Source organism: Idiotropiscis lumnitzeri, chromosome 18 (genome assembly GCF_059441095.1).
Source record: "Idiotropiscis lumnitzeri isolate Australia: NSW breed Sydney's pygmy pipehorse chromosome 18, RoL_Ilum_1.0, whole genome shotgun sequence".
NCBI classification, from domain to species: domain Eukaryota; kingdom Metazoa; phylum Chordata; class Actinopteri; order Syngnathiformes; family Syngnathidae; genus Idiotropiscis; species Idiotropiscis lumnitzeri.
Genome location: NC_142408.1, coordinates 13,191,027 through 13,213,407, shown reverse-complemented (window position 1 = coordinate 13,213,407; position 22,381 = coordinate 13,191,027). Strand labels below are relative to the sequence as shown.

The 22,381-nt window shown below is 41.5% G+C and overlaps 2 protein-coding genes across 4 annotated transcripts in view; one reads left to right on the top strand and one right to left on the bottom strand.

The window, feature by feature from the left end:
* dcc (DCC netrin 1 receptor) overlaps positions 1-22,381 on the bottom strand; it is a 321,689-nt gene that overhangs the window by 4,765 nt on the left and 294,543 nt on the right. For all 3 annotated transcript variants that reach the window (XM_088281223.1, XM_088281224.1, XM_088281225.1), the window contains exon 28: positions 15,990-16,138. In XM_088281223.1, coding sequence (XP_088137349.1) covers positions 15,990-16,138 — 149 coding nt within the window. The remainder of the gene's footprint in view (positions 1-15,989; positions 16,139-22,381) is intronic.
* LOC148319580 (uncharacterized) lies at positions 8,034-15,946 on the top strand. The gene is made up of 3 exons (XM_088282038.1): positions 8,034-9,315; positions 9,361-9,851; positions 15,893-15,946. The coding sequence occupies exons 1-3, from the start codon at positions 8,034-8,036 to the stop codon at positions 15,944-15,946; spliced, it is 1,827 nt and encodes a 608-aa protein (XP_088138164.1).

The following is a 22,381-nucleotide window of genomic DNA, read 5'->3' as shown; positions in this document are numbered from 1 at the left end:
TACTCTGGCGTCCCTTCACTGGCTCCCATGAACATTTTAGAGTTCTTTTTAGGATTCTATTTGTTTTCAGATCTTTCAATGCTCTCGCCCCTACCGTATTATTAATTACTTGTATATTAATTATTTCCTTTATTATTTCACAAAAGAACAAGTCTATCATTATGGCCTTATTGTTTTTGTGTGCTGATTAAAGTTTGACAGATACTAGTGCTACTTTTGCCACTTTTGGTTGCATTTAAAACAATTCATGTTTGTCCACAAGACTCAATATCGCCTAGTGTTAATTTTTATCAGCCATTTTTAAATTTAGTCTTAGCCTTAGATCAGTTTGAATCACACTTTTTAGGTTTTTATATCACATTTAGTGAAACTCATTCCACTTTTATTTAGTCAGGTTTTGTCATAGACACAAGCAACTGGGACATGCAAAAAATTACAATATATACAATATATATATATAGATTGGATAAAAGTATCAAAATATAAACTCTGCAAAAGAACTTGGGCTCAACAATGACTGCAGAGACAAACAAAAGCAACAAGACATGGGATGAAAACGAACCGACTCGGACTGCAAGAAAGTAGGGAACTAAATACAAACAAATTGACGAACCAACAACAAACACCTGGAAAAGGCTCAAAGGGTTGGAGGGAGCTGATTGGCTCACACGCTGGACCGGGATGACAAGCACAGGTGGACCCAATAACGTAACGAGACAAACAGACAAAGGAACACAAGGACAACATGAAACTAAATTCTTAACCAAAACCAAAATCAAACTCAAATTAGACAGAACATGACAAACTATCGGTCAAGCATGTTAGGCTTTATTTTAGTCCAAAAAAATGTTCTGTTATTTGTCTAAATTTGGTCAACAAAATAAGACGATATTTAGTCTGGTTTTAGACAAGACAATGAATTTTTCCCCCAGCAGATAATGTTGAACATTTCCGTGTATGACAACGTTGGTTAAAGTTGCTTTGAATTAAGTGCGCTTAGTTATTTCATTTTATCGAGATGTATTGATTGAGTTTTAGTTTTTATTTTGCATTCATGTTGAGCAGCCCAGAGATTAGTGTTACTTATAATTCATTTGCAGTTCCTAGATTAGCTCATACTTCTGCCTGCTTTAACTAAACTTGCAATCACAGTACAAGTACAAGTATAATAAAGATAAAGATAAAGATAAAGATGTCCTTTATTAGTCCCACAATGGGGAAATTTGAAGTGTTACAGCAGCAAAGATATAGATCACACAGAGTCGGCGGCGTAATGTAGCCGTTAATGTATAACATTAGCAGCAGACATTCATAAAAAGCATGCAAATATACACAGTATAAACGTATCTAAGTGTAAGGAAACACTCCTAATGCCTGTCCATTATACAGAGGGGGAAACACTGTAATGATAAAAACTACTGAATGATTGAAAATACTGCAATGATAAAGATATTACACTGATAAAAGTACTGTAATGGTGAGAGTACTGAAATGACAGGAAAGTACTGCAATGATAGAAAATACTGCAATGATAAAAATACTGTAATGGTAAAAGTACTGCAATGATAAAATATACTGCAATGATAAAAGTACTATAATGGTAGAAGTACTGCAACGATGGAAAAATACTGCAATGATGAAGTATTGTAATAGTAAAAGTACCGCAATGATAGGAAATACCGTAATTATAAAAGTACTGTAATGATAAAAGTACTGTAATAGTGAACATCCTGCAGTGGTAGAAATACTACAGTGATAGAAGTATTGTAATAAGAATACTGTAATGGTAAACAAAATACATCATTGGTCGATGTTTAAGTACACCCTTGGCTGAAAGTAAAGTAGTAGTGTATATTGCATTCTAGGACTGCACAATTGCACTAATGCCCTCCTGTTTGTAGGCCTGACCCAATGTTCTTGTTAAAAAGCCTGACAGCAGTCGGCAGGAAGGAGCGGCGAAATCTCTCTTTGGTACAGCGAGGGTGTAAAAGTCTGTCACTGAAGGAGCTGTAGAGTGTTCTCAGAGTGTCATTGAATGGGTGGGCTGGTTTGTCCAGCATTGATGACAGTTTTGCCGTCATCCTTCTGCCCCCCACTGAGTCCACAGAGTCCAGGGAGCAGCCCAGGACAGAGCTGGCCCTCCTCACCAGTTTGTCCAGTCTCTTTTTGTCTCGGCCCGAGATGCCTCCTGCCCAGGAGACCACTCCATAGAAGATGACTGATGAAACCACCGAGTCATAGAAGTTCCTGAGGAGTGTTCCCCGAACGCCAAAGGACCTCAGCCTCCTGAGTAGGAAGAGTCTGCTCTGACCCTTCCTATAGAGAGCGTCTGTGTTGTCGCTCCAGTCCAGTTTATTGTTCAGATGAACACCCAGGTACTTGTAAGTTGAGACCCTCTCAACGTCTGTTCCCTGGATATTCACTGGTGCAGGTGGAGAGTGCCGACGCTTGCGGAAATCCAGTTATATATATATATATACCAGTTAACACAAATTCAACTTCATACATATATATATGAAGTGGCTACTATTGCGACATACTACAAGCTAGTAAGTTAACCAGCATTGGCTTTGTGCCCACATTCCTTTGCCTTGACAAAAATCAATTAAGATTTTTTTCCTCCTCTTCAATGTAGCGAACTGTGTCCAGATATCAGTTCTTCCCTTTCTTGCGGGCACCGTACAAGGCATGACCATTCATGCTTTCTCCATGGTTATTTTGCCATAACTGGAAACTTGCCACCTAGCATTACTTTGCTGTGTATTACACAGGCACTCATCTCCGAGTTTTATTTTGCCGTAAATCACACGAGAACTCACCATCTGGCGTTATTTTGCCGTGAATGCGCGAGAATTTTGTGAGAGCGATTATCAAGGCCTTTTGGCGTCTTTGCTTGTAAAACTAAAATGTCCATAGATTTTAGTCCAGTCTTTATTAATGAACTTAATTTTTGTGTCTGTCAGACCCAGTTATGACTTATTAATGGGGTTTTTAGTCTGGTCTAGTTTAGTTTTTGTACGGTGAAAAATGTGCATTGATGAAAATGTTTTCGTTTAGTTTTCGTTAACGAAATTAACACTAATGAAGCCTTGTCTTTTAACATAAAGCGCATCAAGGTATGGTGGTATCAGAATTTACGATCAAGTCTGATAAGGCTGCTTTTGTATGCTTGAGGGGCAAAAAATAATTTTATAGCAGACAGTTTTTTAAAAGCCATGTTTCGTGTGGCGACAAAGGTCTTTTTATCAATCTCCTGAGTTTCTGAAAAATACCAGTGTATCTGAGGACAGACCTTTCACCACGAGCGGGCCATAAAGGGCCGTGCCCGCCCAAAAAGATGCTTGCAATTTTTGAGGCATTTATTTTCTAAATAGAAACACTTTTTATTCATATTTTATTTTATCACAGTAGCTATTTGTGTTGCGCTATACTACTGATGAGTTGCATAACACCAAAAAAATTAAAATATTATAATAATAATACTTTGGGAATAATTTTAATAATTTCTGATGTCAACATATATGTTGGTGACTATTGATTGCAGTTTTCGGCCATTAGGCGATTGGTTTCCTACACCACTGTTGAGACTCTTGCGTCACAGTACGGCAAATGAGGAGGGATTTTTTACATTAATGTCGGCAACTAAAAACACATTTAAAACCTTTCAGAAAAGATCCCAAGGGTGCCACAAAGTCTTATTCTAATTTTCTTTACTTTTTTCCTTTTAACCTTGGAGCAGACACCGGTTCAAATGCGTAAACCTATGGACGCAATGTCAGCGCATCCGCCATATTGGATGTGGCTATTTTATTAGCCATAAAATCGGCAAATAATATTCATAAAATTGAGTTAGAATGACGTAATATAATCAAAAGCAACAATTCTGTATTAATAATGTGAGTTCACATCTCCAAGAAGCAAGTCAACGAGGCATGTTCAATTAGCTTCACTTTGCCACATCCAAGACGGTTGCTGTGGCAACGTACTCAACAAGGCGTCCTGTTAACGTTGCGTATGATTATGCTTACAGTTATCGCAAAGGACGCCACTCAAGCGGTAGTCGACACAAATATATGGAGCAAAGTAAGTGCTGTCTGTAAGGGTATTAATAATAATTGACCCTCCATGCATTTTGCGTGCCCGCTTAAGGCTGAGCTCTGGTGACGGGTCTGTCTGTGAAAGTTGATTTCTACCTGCTCCATAATATGTGCCATGTGGTTGTGGACATCTTTCAAAAACAGAGCGACACACATTACTGCCAGAGTGACAGTATGACAAAACCAAACCACTCAGGAAACAGTGACACTGCTCTCTCTTAAATGGAGGTCAGCAGAGAATGAAGGAAAGGAAATTAACATACCCTGCACACCCTCAGTAGCTTGTGAAAATTCAGCTTAATCCATCGTCTCTTTTCTTGCCCAATAAACACACATTGGATGCCATTTTTACATGTCTTAGTTCCTGCTCAGACGTTCTTTGCCATTTAAAATTAAACTCACTGGGCTTTGAAAATGTATTCCCTCGCATACAGCACCATCACAATTGTTATTCAGTCTGTATATTTTTTTTTGTCAAAGTTCTAGTGGTGTTGGACTTGAAACAGCTCTAAGAAATATAATTGAAAAAAAGTTGACTTCATGCTGACAGTGATGGATGTTCAATCATAACAAAGGCTGAAATGAACCTCTGGGATTTTGAAAGAATTAAAAAAAAAAAAAAAACATTCAGAAATAGCACTTCATGTGTTAAATCACCGACACAATAGTAATCATGTCCATGAAGTTTGCAAACCTGCTGGAAGGAACGGAAAACGTTGGGGCAACCTACACTTCAAAACTCTCAATGTTCTAAGATTGCGTGTTAATTATGTGTCAGATTAAGCTCTTGAAATTGTCAATTCTGAGTGGGCTGGTTTAAAATCTGCCATCTCTACGTGTGCGTGTGTGTTTGTGTGTGTATAATTGTGTGACAGGCAAGTATTAATCACTTACAAATGCCGTAAGAGTGCAGTTGTTATGCCAATCCGGTTGTCCCAGGAAAGAAATGAATGTCTTCTCTACTATTTCCTAACCAACATTTCAGACTTTTGATAAAAGACTTATTTAAAATGCAAAAGGACGAGAATTCAAAATGCATGATCATGTCCAAGCACATCAATGCTCAATGAAGAGGTCCCTCATTATACAGCATGGATCTTTAAATAATGTCCTTCGAGAAATATTAAAAGTACTAGAGCTGGGAAATGATGGAAAAAAATATTCCGATTATTTTCAAAATTTTTGAAATCACTATTAGTAAAAAATCATTTCATCAATTCAACCACCAAAACTCAACTACTCAAACAGCCATCATACTCTAATAACTAGGCATCTCAAAATGTTTCACACTTAATGATTGAACACGCTATTCTTTTTGTCAAGTACAAAATGACCTCATAAATATCATGTGAAATTCAAGCCTCTTGCCTGTTTCATTCTTTAGCATCCACGTTTGCTGCATTGTATCTTTGCACAGATTAAAACCATGTGGAAGGGTCCCTTTTAGATCATTATCATTTATTTGGTCTCAATTTGTTATGTTGTTATTTTCATAAATCTTGGGACTTACTGGGCTAACCTGGGACCTCGGCCATCATATTCGGTACCATATTATCACATCAATGTGTTTTGGTACAACAATAAAAGATTCTGTGACACCTTGAAAGCTAAAATTTAAATATAACAAGAAAGAATGACCAGAAATACATTTGTTACAAAGTAAAATAATAATATACTAAAATAATAGCGATAAAAAGAAATATTCCTGCTGTGCGCGCATTGGCCTCTTAGGGGCAGTTCGGTGCCATTGCTGGATGGAGTAAACAGAACGAGATAGGAGTAGAAGAAAGTTGAGGTTTTTGTTGTGGTTATTAAGACACCTGGGAGCTGTTTAAGATATGGCAATGTTAAATTATTTGCTTGTTAAAATGACTTTCGAGAACTTCTTTTCGTTTCATCAAATAAAAGGACACATGTACTCTTTCTTTGTTTAATACACAGGGTGTGCCCGTTTAACCGTCCACCTTAGTGAGTGGCACTATAAAAAAAACCTCATGTAGTCTCGTGCCACTGTCATACATTGTCCACTTCCGATGGAAGTAATAGCAGTGTTACTTTTTGATTGCAGGTATTGACCCATAACTCATTATCGATTGGACAAAACGCCAAATCACTTTGTCTCTGATTGCCAGCTGACCTGGATTCACTTGCTGTCATCCAGCAGTGCAACAATACAAAACCTAGCGATAAGGTACGTATGAATAACTGGAAAAATTCAAATGGGCACATTTTTGGCGAACATTCATTTATCTTTTTTTTAATTTTTTTTTATAAAAGTGTGTTGTTTATTCATATTAATATGGCATAATTGTAATGCACTGAAAAATTAACATCATTCATGGATAGTAGCTCTTAAATATTCTAGCTAAAGCTCTGTACAAATAAAATCCAATTTAGACAAGGAACAGGGTTTTCAGCAGTTACTTTTTAAGTGCGTGTGAACCTGTGACCCCTGTTTGGATCATAAACTGAAGCACAAGCAATTGCACGCAAAGACAGAGAAGCTAAAACAGAGAAAGACTTTTGAAGTCATCCTCTCATGTAGAGAGGCCCACACAGTGTTCCACGTTTGCAAGACGTCTGAAATAACAGCAGTCAAGAGTTTAAACATTCATCACCTGCCAAATACTGGATGAGATCTAAATCACCAAATAGAGATAACATTGTGTAAACTTGCCAAGTTTACAATGGATTGGATAAGTGCTTATACTGAATGTCTATGTTTGAAATTGGTGGCAAATAGGAAATGTGAATTTGATGACACTTTGGATTTGGCTTGAAATGACTTTTTGAGTTTGAATTAGGTAAAAACTGACAAGGAATATAGAGTATCACTTGTGAAATCTAACATTTTTATTATTGTAATACTACTACTCCAATTGCTAGTACTACTGAACACAATAATTTGTAGAGCCCTTTCCTCAAACCTAAAGACACTCAACATATGTCTCACAAAAAAATAAAGAAGCGACAACAACAACAAAAAAATCTCAAGCCTGACACAAAGACCCAGCTACTCAGGGTTAACCACATTAAGTGAGGTCGAAGTCTTCCTTTGGCCATGGTGTGAGAACTTGCAGATGATAGCTGGCTTTATGGGCTAAAGTTTCCCTTTCTAATGCTTTTAATTTGTTTTTGCACAGCCTTTATTACTTTAAGTCTGGATATCCGACAATATAAAGGATACAGCACAGTGTTACTTCTCCCCAATAATGCTTTTTTTTCAATATAATGTACAGTTCTTATTTTTAAGGTGCAGACAATAAAATATAGTTAAAATAACTTGGGCTGGAACAGAATAATTGCATTATCCGTCATATTAATGTTTCAAAGAGAGTCACGTAATGGATTAAATTAGTAAAACAACGTCCCACTTCACAAAAACAAACAAATTGTCATGATCCGCGTCAGGCATGACAGGGGTTTTTGTATTGTTTTCGTGTCATGCGGTTTTGTTATTGTTTTCGTCACCTCCCTGCCATGTGCACTTTGTTTTTGTTTTGGTCAGCTGTGATAGCGCCTCCCCTCAGCACTCGTCCTCACCAGCCACGCACCTGTTCCCCGTTACCCTCATCACACACCTGTTTCCCATCTGCTCCCCTGATCACTCGGACTATTTAAGCTTCCCATACCGACAACGCAGTGTCGGGTCATTGCCGCACTTTCCGGACTTCCACGACCACGTTTGTTCCTATCAAGTTCATGCTTTTGTTCACGTCCTCGTTCCCGTTACGTCCCTCAGCGTTTTGCCCCGACTTCTGTTCCTCGTCCTCCTTTTCTGTTAGTCACGTTTTGGTTGCCCTTGTTCCCTAGCCCCATGCCACGTTGTTTGTCTTTGTTTGTTTCAGTTAATAAATTCCCTTCACGTTACTCACCTCTCTGCCTCCTCGCCTTTTGGGTCCACCTCCTCCTCGCTGTAAGGCGCACCGTGACAGAATGACCCGACCGAGAAAGAAGGACCCAGCGAGGGGCTCGCGGCGGCGTCATGGACACCACCGCACGGACAACCTCCCTCAACCTGCCGATCACCTCAGCGCCACGTCTGCTACACTCCCCTCGTCTCCAGGTTACGTCATCGATGGTTTACCCGTCATTCCACCCCATCTGATCATCGACTCGGATCACGAGGACGATCTCGAGTATTTCTACCGTCTTCCAGACGCCCAGCGCAACCCGGACTCAATCAGTGACCAGATTTCTGAACTTCAGGCCCACCTTGCTAAACTGGAAGCTCGCATGGCCCAGAAAGAGGAGGAGCTGCTGACTGTACTGGCAAGGAGGGAGGAGGAGAACCTCGCCCAGAAGAGGACCCAGGAACTGGAAGCTCAGATCTCGGAGCTGCAGGAGGATCTGGAAGCGGAGAGACAGGCTCGCAACAAGGCAGATGAGGGGCGCAGAGACCTTGGAGAGGAGCTGGAAGCTCTCAAGACTGAGTTGGAGGACGTTTTAGACTCAACTGCAGCACAGCAAGAGCTACAGGTCAAATTTGGAGAGAGCGAACAGCAGAGGCGGGAGATGGCTGACAAGTTGGCCAAGATGCAGTCGGAGCTGGACAATACCAACAGTCTGCTGACTGAAGCCGAGGGCAGAAACATCAAAGTCAGCCAAGACCTGTGTTCAATGGAGTCGCAGCTGCAGGATGCACAGGAATTGCTTCAAGAGGAGACCCGCCAAAAGCTGAGCCTCTCCACTCGCTTGCGGCAGCAGGAGGATGAGCGGAACGCTCTGCGGAAGATGCTGGCTGAGGCAGAGGAGGGCAAGAGGAACGCGGAGAAGCAGGTCTCCTCACTTCAAGCCCAGCTGATCGACATGAAGAGGGCTGACGCTGATCAGGTCCCCCGTCGTGGCTGCGCCCGGCCCGAATGCTGCGCCCGGCCCGCAATCACCTCCACGTCAGCTGCAGCAACCCATGTCGCCGCCACGTCAGCTGCGCAGACCATGCCGCCTCCACGTCAGCTGCAGCAATCTACGCCGCTTCCTCACCAGCTGCAACCTCCAGAGTCCTGTACCGGCTCCTCACCAGCGGCCGAGCCCCCTTCCGGCGCCTCGGCCGAGTCCCAAGTACCCGATCCAGCGGAGCACGCTGTGTGTCCGTTTCAAGTCCAGGTTCAGGCGGAGCACTCCCTGCGTCCGTCCCAAGTTCACGTCCCGGCGGAGCACGTCCTGCGTCCGCCTCAAGCTCATGTCCCGGCGGAGCACGTCCTGCGTCCGTCTCAAGGTCAAGTCCACGTTCAGGCGGAGCACGTCCTGCGTCCGTCTCAAGATCAAGTTCACGTTCAGACGGAGCACATCCCGCATCCGTCCCAAGTTCACGTCCCGGCGGAGCACGTCCTGCGTCCGCCTCAAGCTTATGTCCCGACGGAGCACGTCCTGCGCCCGCCTCAAGTCCATGTTCAGGCGGAGCACTCCCTGCGTCCGTCCCAAGTTCACGTCCCGGCGGAGCACGTCCTGCGTCCGCCTCAAGCTCATGTCCCGGCGGAGCACGTCCTGCGTCCGTCTCAAGGTCAAGTCCACGTTCAGGCGGAGCACGTCCTGCGTCCGTCTCAAGATCAAGTCCACGTTCAGGCGGAGCACGTCCTGCGTCCGTCTCAAGATCAAGTCCACGTTCAGGCGGAGCACTCCCTGCATCCGTCCCAAGTTCACGTCCCGGCGGAGCACGTCCTGCGTCCGCCTCAAGCTCTTGTCCCGGCGGAGCACGTCCTGCGCCCGCCTCAAGTCCACGTTCAGGCGGAGCACTCCCTGCGTCCGTCCCAAGTTCACGTCCCGGCGGAGCACGTCCTGCGTCCGCCTCAAGCTCATGTCCCGGCGGAGCACGTCCTGCACCCGTCGCAAGTTCCTGTCTCGTCGACGCTCGACGACCAGCCGCCGATCCACGTTCCTGTCTCGGCGGGGCTCGACGGCCAGCCGCCACTCCACGTTCCTGTCTCGGCAACGCTCGACGACCTGCCGCCAATCCACGTTCCTGTCTCGTCGACGCTCGACGACCAGCCACCGATCCACGTTCCGGTCTCATCGACGCTCGACGACCAGCCGCCGCTCCACGTCCCTGACTCGGCGGGGCTGGACGACCAGCCGTCGCTCCAAGTTCCTGTCTCGGCTGCACCCGGTCCGCCGCCGCTCCAAGCCTCTGCCTCGGCTGAGCCCCTCGACCCGCCGCCGCTTCTCGTCTTAGCCTCGGCGGCGCACTCGATGAGGCGATCTGGGCCTCCCGGACGCCCGCCTGAATGGCCACAGTCGGACTCCCTGGTTTGGCCTCCCGGACGCCCGCCCGAATGGCCACGACTGGACTTGCGGGTTCGGCCACCCGGACGGCCGCCTGAATGGCCACGAAAGGACGCGCTGGTCTGGCCTCCCGGACATCCGCCAGACCGGCTTCGATCACGGGTCGTTGACCCACCGCCCGACCCCTTCCGCCCACCCTCGTTTTTGGACATGGTTTTTCTTTTTGTTTTTTTTGTGGGACGTCTGGAATCCGTCCCTTAAGGGGGGGGTACTGTCATGATCCGCGTCAGGCATGACAGGGGTTTTTGTATTGTTTTCGTGTCATGCGGTTTTGTTATTGTTTTCGTCACCTCCCTGCCATGTGCACTTTGTTTTTGTTTTGGTCAGCTGTGATAGCGCCTCCCCTCAGCACTCGTCCTCACCAGCCACGCACCTGTTCCCCGTTACCCTCATCACACACCTGTTTCCCATCTGCTCCCCTGATCACTCGGACTATTTAAGCTTCCCATACCGACAACGCAGTGTCGGGTCATTGCCGCACTTTCCGGACTTCCACGACCACGTTTGTTCCTATCAAGTTCATGCTTTTGTTCACGTCCTCGTTCCCGTTACGTCCCTCAGCGTTTTGCCCCGACTTCTGTTCCTCGTCCTCCTTTTCTGTTAGTCACGTTTTGGTTGCCCTTGTTCCCTAGCCCCATGCCACGTTGTTTGTCTTTGTTTGTTTCAGTTAATAAATTCCCTTCACGTTACTCACCTCTCTGCCTCCTCGCCTTTTGGGTCCACCTCCTCCTCGCTGTAAGGCGCACCGTGACACAAATAAAATAACACTACCTTACTAACACACACATCTTTATCAGAAAAATGAAAAAAAAAATATTTAAAAAGTACATAAATCTTATCGTGGTAGACCTCCACGATCTTCGCCAGACCAGGGGTGAGCATTTTCCCATAAAGTCATGTCAGAAACCAAAAAGTTGACTAAGTTGACACCCACAACAAACTCATCTCAGAGGAGTTCAATATTAATTTGATAGTTTTATATAAATCATTAATATAGTACATACTGTACATGAGTGGTTCACACTTGTTGTCACCCTCGGATCAAGGTTATTTTAGTTAACGAACAAAAACCTAAAACTAACATTGAAAAAAATATTTTCGTGAAGGTAATAAAATAAAAACAAACCTGCTTTAAAAATACTGAAAACTTAATAAAAAAAGCTTAGTAAAGTAAAGTAAATCAATTTTTCATACATGAGCCTTTGGGGTTGATTTTAAATGCAAATTGAAATAGTATTAATTTGGCATTAGCCAGAAGGAGGACATTCGAACAGTCCTCTGGGAGTTAGTCTTGTTAATGTGTGTCGCACAGAAGCGACATCGGCGAGTTTGACTTTTGGCTTGAATGGCTCCCCTGGTTTTGTCAGTTAATTCATCCCAAACGCAGTGCTCGGAAAGAGGTGCATTCAGCATATATATCCATCCATCCATCCATTATCAGTGCCGCTTATCTTCACGAGGCTCCCGGAGGTGCTGGAGCCTATCCCAGCTATCTTCGGGCAGTAGGCGGGGTACACCCTGAACTGGTTGCCAGCCAATCGCAGGGCACACAAAGATGAAGAAACATCCGCGCTCTCACTCATACCTAGGGGCAATTTTGAGTGTTCGATCAACCTATCAAGCACGTTTTTTGGAATGTGGGAGGAAACCGGAGTACCCGGAGGAAACCGACGCAGGCATGGAGAGAGAACATGCAAACAAACAAACCCCCCAAAAAAACGGGTCTGTGTGCTGTGAGGCCATCGTACTAACCAGTTGTACATCGTGCGGTCGAATAATCAGGTATTAAGATAAAAATACAACTATTTTTTTAATAGTTGTAAGTACAAAATAATAAACTTGATTATGAACATCCAACCGGCTTTCATTCTTAATATTCAACATTTTCCATTAATATTTAAACTGCACGAAGCAGTACACTATTTTTTTCTTCAGAAAGATTCATTTGATTTTTGGACAAATCTCTCCCCATACCTTTTGGTCCATGAGACAAAGAGAAAACACGAGCCACATACTGTGTATGTCACAGTTTGTGTAGAGTTGTGCATGTGAGCAGTAGAGAGTGTGAATGGATAAAGGGAAAAGACAAGAGCAATTGTAGAGACAGAGCAGGAAGCAGACAAAGCAAAAAAAAAAAAAGAGCTGCTGACCTTTAACACTCCCCCTAAACGCTCAACAAAATCTTTTTTTCGACACCTATAACTTCGACTTTCTTTACCTTCGCAACACCTTTTTTCTCCTCTTCCTCACTCTTATCTGGCCCTCTCGAAGAGACCCTCTAGTCCTGTTGTCATGGCAACATACGCATTCTCTTTTTTTCCCCTCCATCATATCATTGACCTCCTACTTCCCTCCTTTCTAGACTTTCCTGACTTCCTTTTTTCCATCATTTTTTCTCTTCTACTTTTTGTCGTCATGGCAACCACTTGTCCTGTACTATCGTCATTGAGTAGATATGAATATTTAACAAGTTTCGACATCCAGCATCCCATCACTTCATCTTGTTATTTTCTCTTTACTTTTCGCTCTCCTCTCCCTTGTTTTCTCCTCTCTCTCAGTGTTTTCTCTCTCTCTCTCGTTCTCCCTGTGTGTGTGTGTGTGTCCACACACAGTATAAATGGTGAGTTACTTTTTAGGATTGATAATGATCATTCGACAAAGCTATAGGTCAAAACGATTTTGATAAAATATTTCATTATTAACATTAACAATGGCTTTTCAATCAATAAACAAATATTGATTAAAGGTGCATCTATTAAACAATGTAATTTTTTTCATTGGATTTTATTTCATTTTAAAACCAACTCACCTTTGCCGATTCAACGAAAAAACTTGCATTGCTATCAGAAATAAATTAATTCATATTCTTGCATGAACAAGCTATTTCTCTTTTTATACACTAATTTACCTTTTTATCAGAATAATCTGGTATTTTTTCTGCATGAAAGTATTAATGTAAATCCTTTTTTAAAAGTGCTTCATACATATACACAAGTATTAAACTTTTATATTTTCACATTAAATTAAACTGCTTCAGAGATTAAAAGGTATAAATATCAGCTGTATGTAAGGGAATTTTTTTTTTACCAGAGGCTTCCATGTACTTTTTCAAAAACATCAGTCGGTCTGATATGTTGTCTTGCAGCGAGACACTTCTCTGCGTGCTCTGCAATAATAAATTAGTCTTTCAGCAAGATCAGATTTATGATGAATTTTTGAATAAATAAGGCAGAAACGAATTTTTGGACTGTCACATTACATGTGTATGGAATCTGCCGGTGTTGATTCTTCACAGGTTTCTTGCTGTTAGTATTGCATTGCGCTGGTCGAGGTGCATCCACAAATTGTGTTTCTGTTATATTTCATTCTGAATTTGATCTCCTTTCTTGCAAAATGTTTCCACATAAACGAACGAATTGTTTTCCTCGCCGTCATGACCCATGTTGTGTGCTTGACATAAACGGCGTGCATAAACATAGTTTTTTAGTTTTTTTTTAATCTCTGGATTTATGTAAATCAAACAACATAGATTAAAATAAATCCACATAGATCATAGAAAGGAGGAGATTTTTAAACTAAAGTAATGTGTTACGTTCCGTGGAAACACTTTGGATTTTGTAAGAAAGATTGTCCTGACAGGACTGTTGCCGTATATGCCAGACAAATGCTGAATGAAATGTAAAGGGAACACGATTATGAATCAATACAAGATAGTGGCAATGACCAAAGAGGAAAACTCAATTATAAATCTTCTACTACAGAAAGAATTACTTGTTGAGAGAATGTTGAATAGTGTTTAGAAATATGAAATAAATGGTGTCATTGATGTTTTAATGTCCAAAAAGAATCAGTTAGTGTATAGAAAAAGAACTATCTTATTGTATTTCACTTTGTTTATGATAGAAGATTAAGAGAACTAGCTTGTTGTCATATCAGTTTTTTTTGTTTTTTTTTACATTTTGGAATTGGTAAAGCTAAATTGGTATGAAAATAAAATCCAATAAATGGCATTTCATTGTGTTTATTGGATTTATCTTTAATTCGTATAAGTTAATTTCCAGAAAAGCTGTTGTTAACGTATCAAAATCACCTTTATCATATCGGATTGTATTGTTCTAAAACAGCAATATGTCGCAATGTGTCGAATCGCCAGGCCTTATAATGATACGCATCGTATCGCCAAGAAATGTATCATTACATCTCTCTCTCACGATATATATATATATATATATATATATATATATATATATATATATATATATATATACACACACACACAGACATATATATGTATCAGAAAAGTGTAGTTTACTGTAATTACTTGAGCATGTTTCACTTGCCTGAGAATTATGGTGGTCTGCTGCTCTATTACCAACCAAAAGTAAACTCTTGGTACTTCTATGGTAGATGACATAGTATTTCATTCATAAATATGACAACTGTGGGAAAATCCCTCTGAATCATCGCACAAATCAATTTATTGAATGAATAATTATCATGATTATCTTTTTATGTGCAACCCTCCTGACCGCGCAGCACAATTATCGATGGTGGTGGGCGGGTTGCACACGGTCGCACGATTGGAAGTGCAAGGCGGTCTCCAATTACCCGCGTCACATGCGGCCAACTGCGACCCTTGTGTGGATAAGTGGTACGGATAATGGATGGATGTGCGGCCGACTATCATCTACAAGAGGAGATCTTGCATTTTACCTGTATAAAGGCACTTTTGCACATGCCAATTTTCATGCATGGGCCCCAGCAAGTCAATTTCTGCTTCACAATGTCAATGACTGCATGCGGCTCGAGCGCCCTGATTTTAAAGGGAATGAGGGGAGCCACTTCGATTGGCTGAGAGTCGTGTACGTTCCATCCCACAACGTCGTGTGACGGCACAAACGCCCCTTTTCCACCTCTGCGAAAGAAAGAAAACTCCACCTGTACGCAGTTAAGACATTTAATTTGGGCACGATAACACGGTGCTAGGCAAATTTGGCTTGCTCTGCCCAACCAATCAGAGAACAGCAAAATGCTAAAGTTAATGTCATAATGTGAGGATGAATTCAAATCTGATTGATTTATGAAACAGTCCCATCAGAACTGGTGAGTCTGAAGGCCCTGGGCATTTTAGATTAACATGGCAGCACAAAGAGGCTGAAATCGGATTGGACAAAAGTATAAATATATAAATAAATAGAAATAGCTAAGAAAAAAAAATATTATGAAATGAAGAGATTAAACTTTTGTGAATACATTGATAAAAAAAAGAATATAAGAATTCAGGCTGTAAATGTAGGTCACTTCTTTCGATAGCATCTCGGCCAGCAGAAAATGCCTTGCTAGTCCTGCTCGCCCACCACTGCAATAGAACCTCTCGTCTTTTTTTCTAGGTCTCTGCCTCTTTTTTGGCTCGCTTCTCAAGTGTACGCTCTCTTCCTTCCGCTTTATTTCATATTCTTTATATGCACTGTTTCTCAATTCATGTTCTTTAAGTCTTTTGGTCTTCTTCTTAGCCTTCACTACTCCTTTTTGCCGAAACCAACCTAGATTACCTCTCCAGGTTATGAGCCATTCATCAACATTTGTAATATTGCTTTGGTCTCGACTTACGTTAGCAGCTGAATCCTCCGTGGGCTTTGTTCCTCCTTCCTCTGGTATGCCGGGCGCTGTCGGAACTGACACTGGAAGCAGAGGTGAGCGAGCCTTTCCAGCTTGACCTAGAGAAGCTGTCTTCACCTGAGGCTTTGGAAGGCTTCCAGCTGTGTAAAAAGGGAAGATATTTGACTTCAACACACCACCTAGGTAACTCTGGCCAGAAAAATCAAATTGTTTAACATCTTTTATTTATGATATTTAGGTGTGTATGTTTTTGTGATTGCAAAAACAACAAAAACAAAGAATAAGTAGCAAAAGGTAGAATTATATCCAACGTGGGAACATGAAATCCCTTTTGAGTCAGAGCAATAAGTGCTTTGGAAACAGACTGATGAGTGAGCTACTTAAACTGCTTAAAAAAATAAAATGAAAAATATAATAATCAACAGAGCATAATGATCATACTTTCACGACCATAAGGCGCACTTAAGTCTTAAACTTTTTACAAAATGGATGGGGCGCCTTATGTGTGAACCAAGTTAGAAAATCTGTAAATGTTTCTTGAGCGTTCCGGTTGACTGACTGGGAACATTTTTGCTGCCTTATGTATGTGTTCAATACAGAAATAGCACCCGTAACTGAGATGGTGTGCTTCAATATGGTGCACCTTATGGTCGCAAAATATGATTAACTCACACTTTCACCGTATCCAAGTTGGGAAAACCAACAACTGTGAAATTCACCCATCCACACAGTTTCTGAAAATCAAAAGCGGCAAAACACTTTTTAGGAAAGACTTTGCAGACATTTTGGATGATACCAAAATTATTGTTGTTTCAACCTCAAATAGTTTTTTGGTAGTGAAGTTACATAAAGTCAAGTCAAAACTTTTTATACTGTATAGCCCTTAATCACAAGAAAGTCTCAAAAGGCTTCACATGTCCACATTTGACAAATATTAATGACATCCCCTGATTTTAACCCATAAAAGGTAAGGAACAACTTAAAAAAAAAAAAAGATCAGATTTTGTGATAGCGTCCACAGAAACTACATTTCCCAATGCAGCTCTAAACTTTCAATACATTCCTTCTGTTTGCCGTTACGTTCTTACCCATCTTGGAAGCTGGAAAGAAAGATGCCCACTAATTGTCTGATAAAGCAGTTGCCACCCCACAGGCTTGCATTGTGAGGTCACTTTTGTTCTCTCTTGGTACTTATGATTGTTCTTTTGCTTAAAAAGAAACACGGTCAGGCACTGTATCTTGCACCTTTTCTTAATTAAAAAAAAAAAATGTGACAAGTGCTGTAAGCTCGAGTGTATTAAGAGGTGGTTGGAGGTCTGCGTGGGGTCAGGGTTAATTACTCAATATAGTGATTTACCCGATTGTAAGATGATCATCGGACTTTGACCATGCATGTATATTTTCTCCATCCTAGTTTAACTGTTGTTAGTTTACGTAGTACAGTGCGCTGATTGTCAGTTGCTAAACTCTTGAAACGGTTTTCCAATGTGGTACAGATGGAAAATAATTTTTTTCTGATTCTAACGTCACTGCAGCATCATTAGCCAAAGATTTGAGTATTGTGTTTATTTATACACATTTATCCTTGTTTCCTTCCTTCTGTTTATCATTGCAGAAGCAGCCTGAGCATTTTTCCAAGGCTCTTAATTGCAACGTTCCTCACTCTTAGCACTTCATAACATTGAAAATGACCCATAACTTGTATTTATGCCGCCGTATTAATGGGCATCAGTTGTTTCAAATAGGCATCGAAGTGCGAGGATTTCCAGTGGGCATCTGATGCCGGTTCAACATCAATTGAGTGATTTTGATGTAGAAATGTCATCACTGGGTTGAGCATCGAGGCGGTTCCACAGGCTTGCATGAATCGAGGGACCCCTGATGTACAGTATCCTACGCGAAACATACAATCTGACGTGGACCAATCTCGATCATCTTTACATATTGATTATAGTATATTAAACTTGAATGTAATTCCACTTGAAACATAGGTATAAAAATATTATTTATATATTTTTAAATATATTTATATATATTTAATATTTTTTTCAGGATTTGTAAAAGGTTGCAAAGATGTTCACAGACAGTTTTTAATGTCGTGAAGTTTTTCTTCAAAGTTGTTCAACATTTCTTAGCAACAAGAAAAACTGCAACCTTTTACAAACCCTTACAAAAGCCCCAAATTTGCTATGTTTGCAAGCATGTAAGCCAGAGGTGGGCAAACTTTTTGATTGGCGGGCCACAATGGGTTATAAATTATGACAGAGGGGATGCGGATGGATGGAGTATTTTGGTAACCTCACCTCATGAGAGAAAAAAAACATTTAATTTTAAATGAAAATGAACAAAAGCATTACAACAATATACATGTCTTTGAAAAGCCACAGTATTTAGAAAACAAAGCATTAACAAGGTCTATTCATTTAATTTTTCTCAAGTTTGGCGGGCCGGATTAAAACGTTTAATGGGCCGCATGTGGCCCCCGGCTGTAGTTTGCCCACGCCTGTGAGATTTTAGCTTTAGGGACATGGTCAAACAACTTATTAAAGTCAACAAAGCACATGTAGACATGTAGAGCTGGTCCACTGTTCCATGGCCAGGACGAAAAGCACATAGCTCCTAATCAATCTGCGATTCGGTTTCCCGATAAAAAGGTCGGCCAATTCAGAGGCCCCGTCTCTTAAAGAACAATTACAAAATTTGTTAAAAAAAAATCTATGATGGAGTTTTCTTACTTTAATTGAGCTTGCTACAGTTCTCTGGTGGTTAGCTTCATTCTAGAGCATTTTTATTTCATTTAGAACAATTTGTATATTGCCAAACTCGCTCGACAGATATGGCCAGTAGGTTGCTCTGAGTCCCAGCACTGCAGTGGTGTGCGGGAGAGGTGGTGCGCAGGCACAGGGCATCGAAATTAGTAAGGGCACTCAATCAGCATGTCACTTAAAAAAGAAATTTCAATGGTGATAAATGGCACACCACACTACAGAGTTTGTGGATGTCTAAGGGAATGGTGCCCCAATGCACGTCGCATACTGTCCATCGCTGCATCGATTAATCATTCAAAAAGCAACCCGTTACAGTGTCACGTAACTCATCTTTTTTTCAATATTTTGCGCATCCAGTGGGGTTCTTTTATCTCATACTTGCCACCGCTAATGTGCAAGTCAATTGCACAAAATCCTCACTGGGAACATTGAAATGTATGAAAATATGGTTTATTCATCTTGCAAAAGCCAGTGCTGGGACTTGGGATGTTTTGTCATGCTGCAGCCGATATGAATCATGATGAATATTTTTTGCTTTATTTGAGCTTTGTTTGTTTGATAACGGGTCGCAATGACTGTTAACTTCTTCAGCCGAATTCAAGAATCGTGAAACGTTGCTGACCGCTGTCATAGGTGATAATTATTTAGCAACGATGGGTTACTAATGGTGACTCGAATTTATGCCTGCATTAAAACCTGAGTGCCGCTAAAGCAGGCGTGGGTAAACTATGGGCCGGGGGCCTACGTTTTAATCCGGCCCGCCGAACTTGAAAAAAATTAAATGAATAAACCTTGTTATTGTTTTATTTTCTAAATACTGTGGTTTTCCAAATACATATATTGTTGTAATGTTCACGTTCATTTCAAATTAAATGTATTTTTTTTCTCCGATGAGGTGACATAACCAAAACACTCCATCCATCTGCTCCTGGTCCGGCCCCTCTGTCGAATTTTAGAACCCATTGTGGCAATCAAAAAGTTTGCCCACCCCTGCTCTAGAGCCACCACATCTGTTTTCAGATTATTTTCAAAAGGCTAAACAGATGAAAAACCTCTTAAAGTTAGTCTTTCATATGAAGGACGCTACCTCTAGAGAGTTTTGAGTTTAGTTTTGAAGCTTAGACATTAATAGCACACACATTGCAGAATATGGTGTGCATGTCCATTTTCTAAATTCACGTGGAAATTGGAAGAGGTACATCACAAAGTAAAATAACTACGGGGACAGGAATTGCAAAGAATGAGAACGTCCATCCATCCATCATCTATACCGCTTCTCCTGTCACGATCCGTCGGCTGCGTCTCCAGCGACTGGGCGTGGCCCGGCGGCTCCGCTCCGGGAAGCGGCCACGAGCGAGACGCGCTCCCGATCGCCACAGCTGAGTGTCATTAGGACACCACTCAATGGACTACTTAAGCAGCCGACGCGGACATACCCGCGTCGGATTATTATCCTGCGTTGCTCATGCTCTTGCTCATGCTCTCGTTCACAGTTTCTTCTGCTCGCGATTTGCTCTTGTTCTGTTGTTTGCGTTTTGATGTTTTGTTTATCACCAGCTACTTATCGGCTCGCTTTAAGTTTCTCGCCTCAATTGGATTTTGTCTTCACCCTTTCGTGGTAAGCATTGTTTTTCGGTCTCTTGCGTTGCAAGCGTTTTCTGTTGTTTCGTTATCCTTTTCCTGGAGTGACTCGGTCTCCCAGCGTTTTGTGTTTCGCCTATCTGGCGGTTGTACTCATAGAACCCTTGCGGTTACTAAATTTATAGATATCTACCTCATAGTGATTGTTGTGTATTGCTTGACGTCCTCCAATAAACATCCTGTTAATCCCTACCTCCTGAGTCTGCGCTTAAGGGTCCACCTACCACCGCTTTCCAGCCTCGGCACACAGAGACAAACAACCATCCGCGCTCACACTCATACCTAGGGGCAATTTAGAGTGTTCAATCGGCCTACAATGCATGTTTTTGGAATGTGGGTGGAAACCGGAGTACCCGGAGGAAACCCACACAAGCACAGGGAGAACATGCAAACTCCACACAGGATGGCCGGAGCCGGGATCGAACCCACGCCCGATGCTGTCTCTCACTGTGAGGCCATCGTGCTAAACAGTCGGCCAACGTGCCGCAGAATGAGAACGTAATATATTAAAATAAAATACAATAATAAAAGGAACTAAAATTCAACGATCTTCATGTTAACTTTCTACAAAGATAAAAATGAGACTCATAAGGACAAACTAACCACTTAATTTAAGTACCAATTTGTAGACTATCGGGTAAAATCTACAAATGCTGCACACGCAGAGATGAGATGAGTTGTGGGAAGTTCGCCCTGCTTTGCGTGTCGCAGTCAGCATCCAGGTCGGTTGAAGAAAGATGGCAAGAAGAAGTTGAGAAAGAACAAGGGAAAAAAAGTTACACGTGGTCTCGCAGCCATACTTGGAGTTGCCGAGCAACTGGGGGATTGTGGCAATATTCAGAGACGTGCTGTGAAGATGACATTTACAGTTCTTGTAGTTGCCCTTTTGGTCACATGCCCCAGGAATTTTTGCATTTCACAGACTACGTATGCACACCGTCAATATTTCTGCAACATGTGGAATAACGCATATGCATACAGAGTTACTTGGAATATCCTGATTGAAATGACAACATCATGATGCAAACAAACTATATATATATATATATATATATATATATATATATATACACGCACACACACACACGCACACGCCCACGCACACACACTTTTCAGCTGTAAAAAGTGAAGAAACTGCAACTGAGTGGACCACAGAACAGAAAAAGAGGGCCACATTTGAAGAAGGGCATTAAATGTATGCATAAAAACAAGTAAATAAAACAGGGCAACATGGAGAAGTAAATGATGATGCGAGTACAGAGAATCATTTTTCTGTTACAGACTCAGGTCAGTCACAACACACTTTCCTCAGTCTTGTCAAGATGATGATACATATGAAGAAAAAAATGTATATATTTTTTGCTAAGAAAACAATTTTGTCTGTTTGAAAACATCTGTTCCAGATCATTTGAAGATGACAACAGAAAGGCTTTGCCCTAAAAGACATTAGAATAAATGTGGTACATTTGCTCAGATGGATGAGAGATCATTTTCCAAAGAGTGGTTTCCACAAAACAATTGTGGAGAAAAAGTGGTAGCATGAATTATAGTACTGGTCTTTTTTGTCTTCAAAGGAGCAGCTGTCATCTTTGTCTAGCATTGGAGAAAATTAAATCCATGGAGTTTTGATCCAAAAATGGGGTTCTATGAACCTTCTTGTGATCTGAAAGGACTTGGTTTTGAAGAAGGCTAAAATTATTCCCAATGCAATGTACAATTCCGCAAATGAATCAGAAATGTGGAAACTGGGCAATGCCAATCGCACAAGCAAGCAGAAGAAGATTGCCCGGAGAGTGAGCAACAGATAGTGGACTGAAACTACAACAGGAAATGAATAGAGTGACAATAAAAATGGTGAAAAGCATAAAAATGGAAAATAAAGACTGCAGTGTACGCCTGAAGAACTTGGTCACCTTTTTTAATTTCCTCCTAATTTGAATTTGGTCGTAATTGAAGATGATCAAGACAGACAGA

Coding starts and splice junctions, on each gene's coding strand:
- LOC148319580 (XM_088282038.1), top strand. CDS start 8,034: ATGACCCGACCGAGAAAGAAGGACCCAGCGAGGGGCTCGCGGCGGCGT. Junction 9,316..9,360: donor CGTCCTGCGTCCGTCTCAAG/GTCAAGTCCACG, acceptor GTCCGTCTCAAG/ATCAAGTTCACGTTCAGACG. Junction 9,852..15,892: donor ACTCCCTGCGTCCGTCCCAA/GTTCACGTCCCG, acceptor TCTTCTTCTTAG/CCTTCACTACTCCTTTTTGC.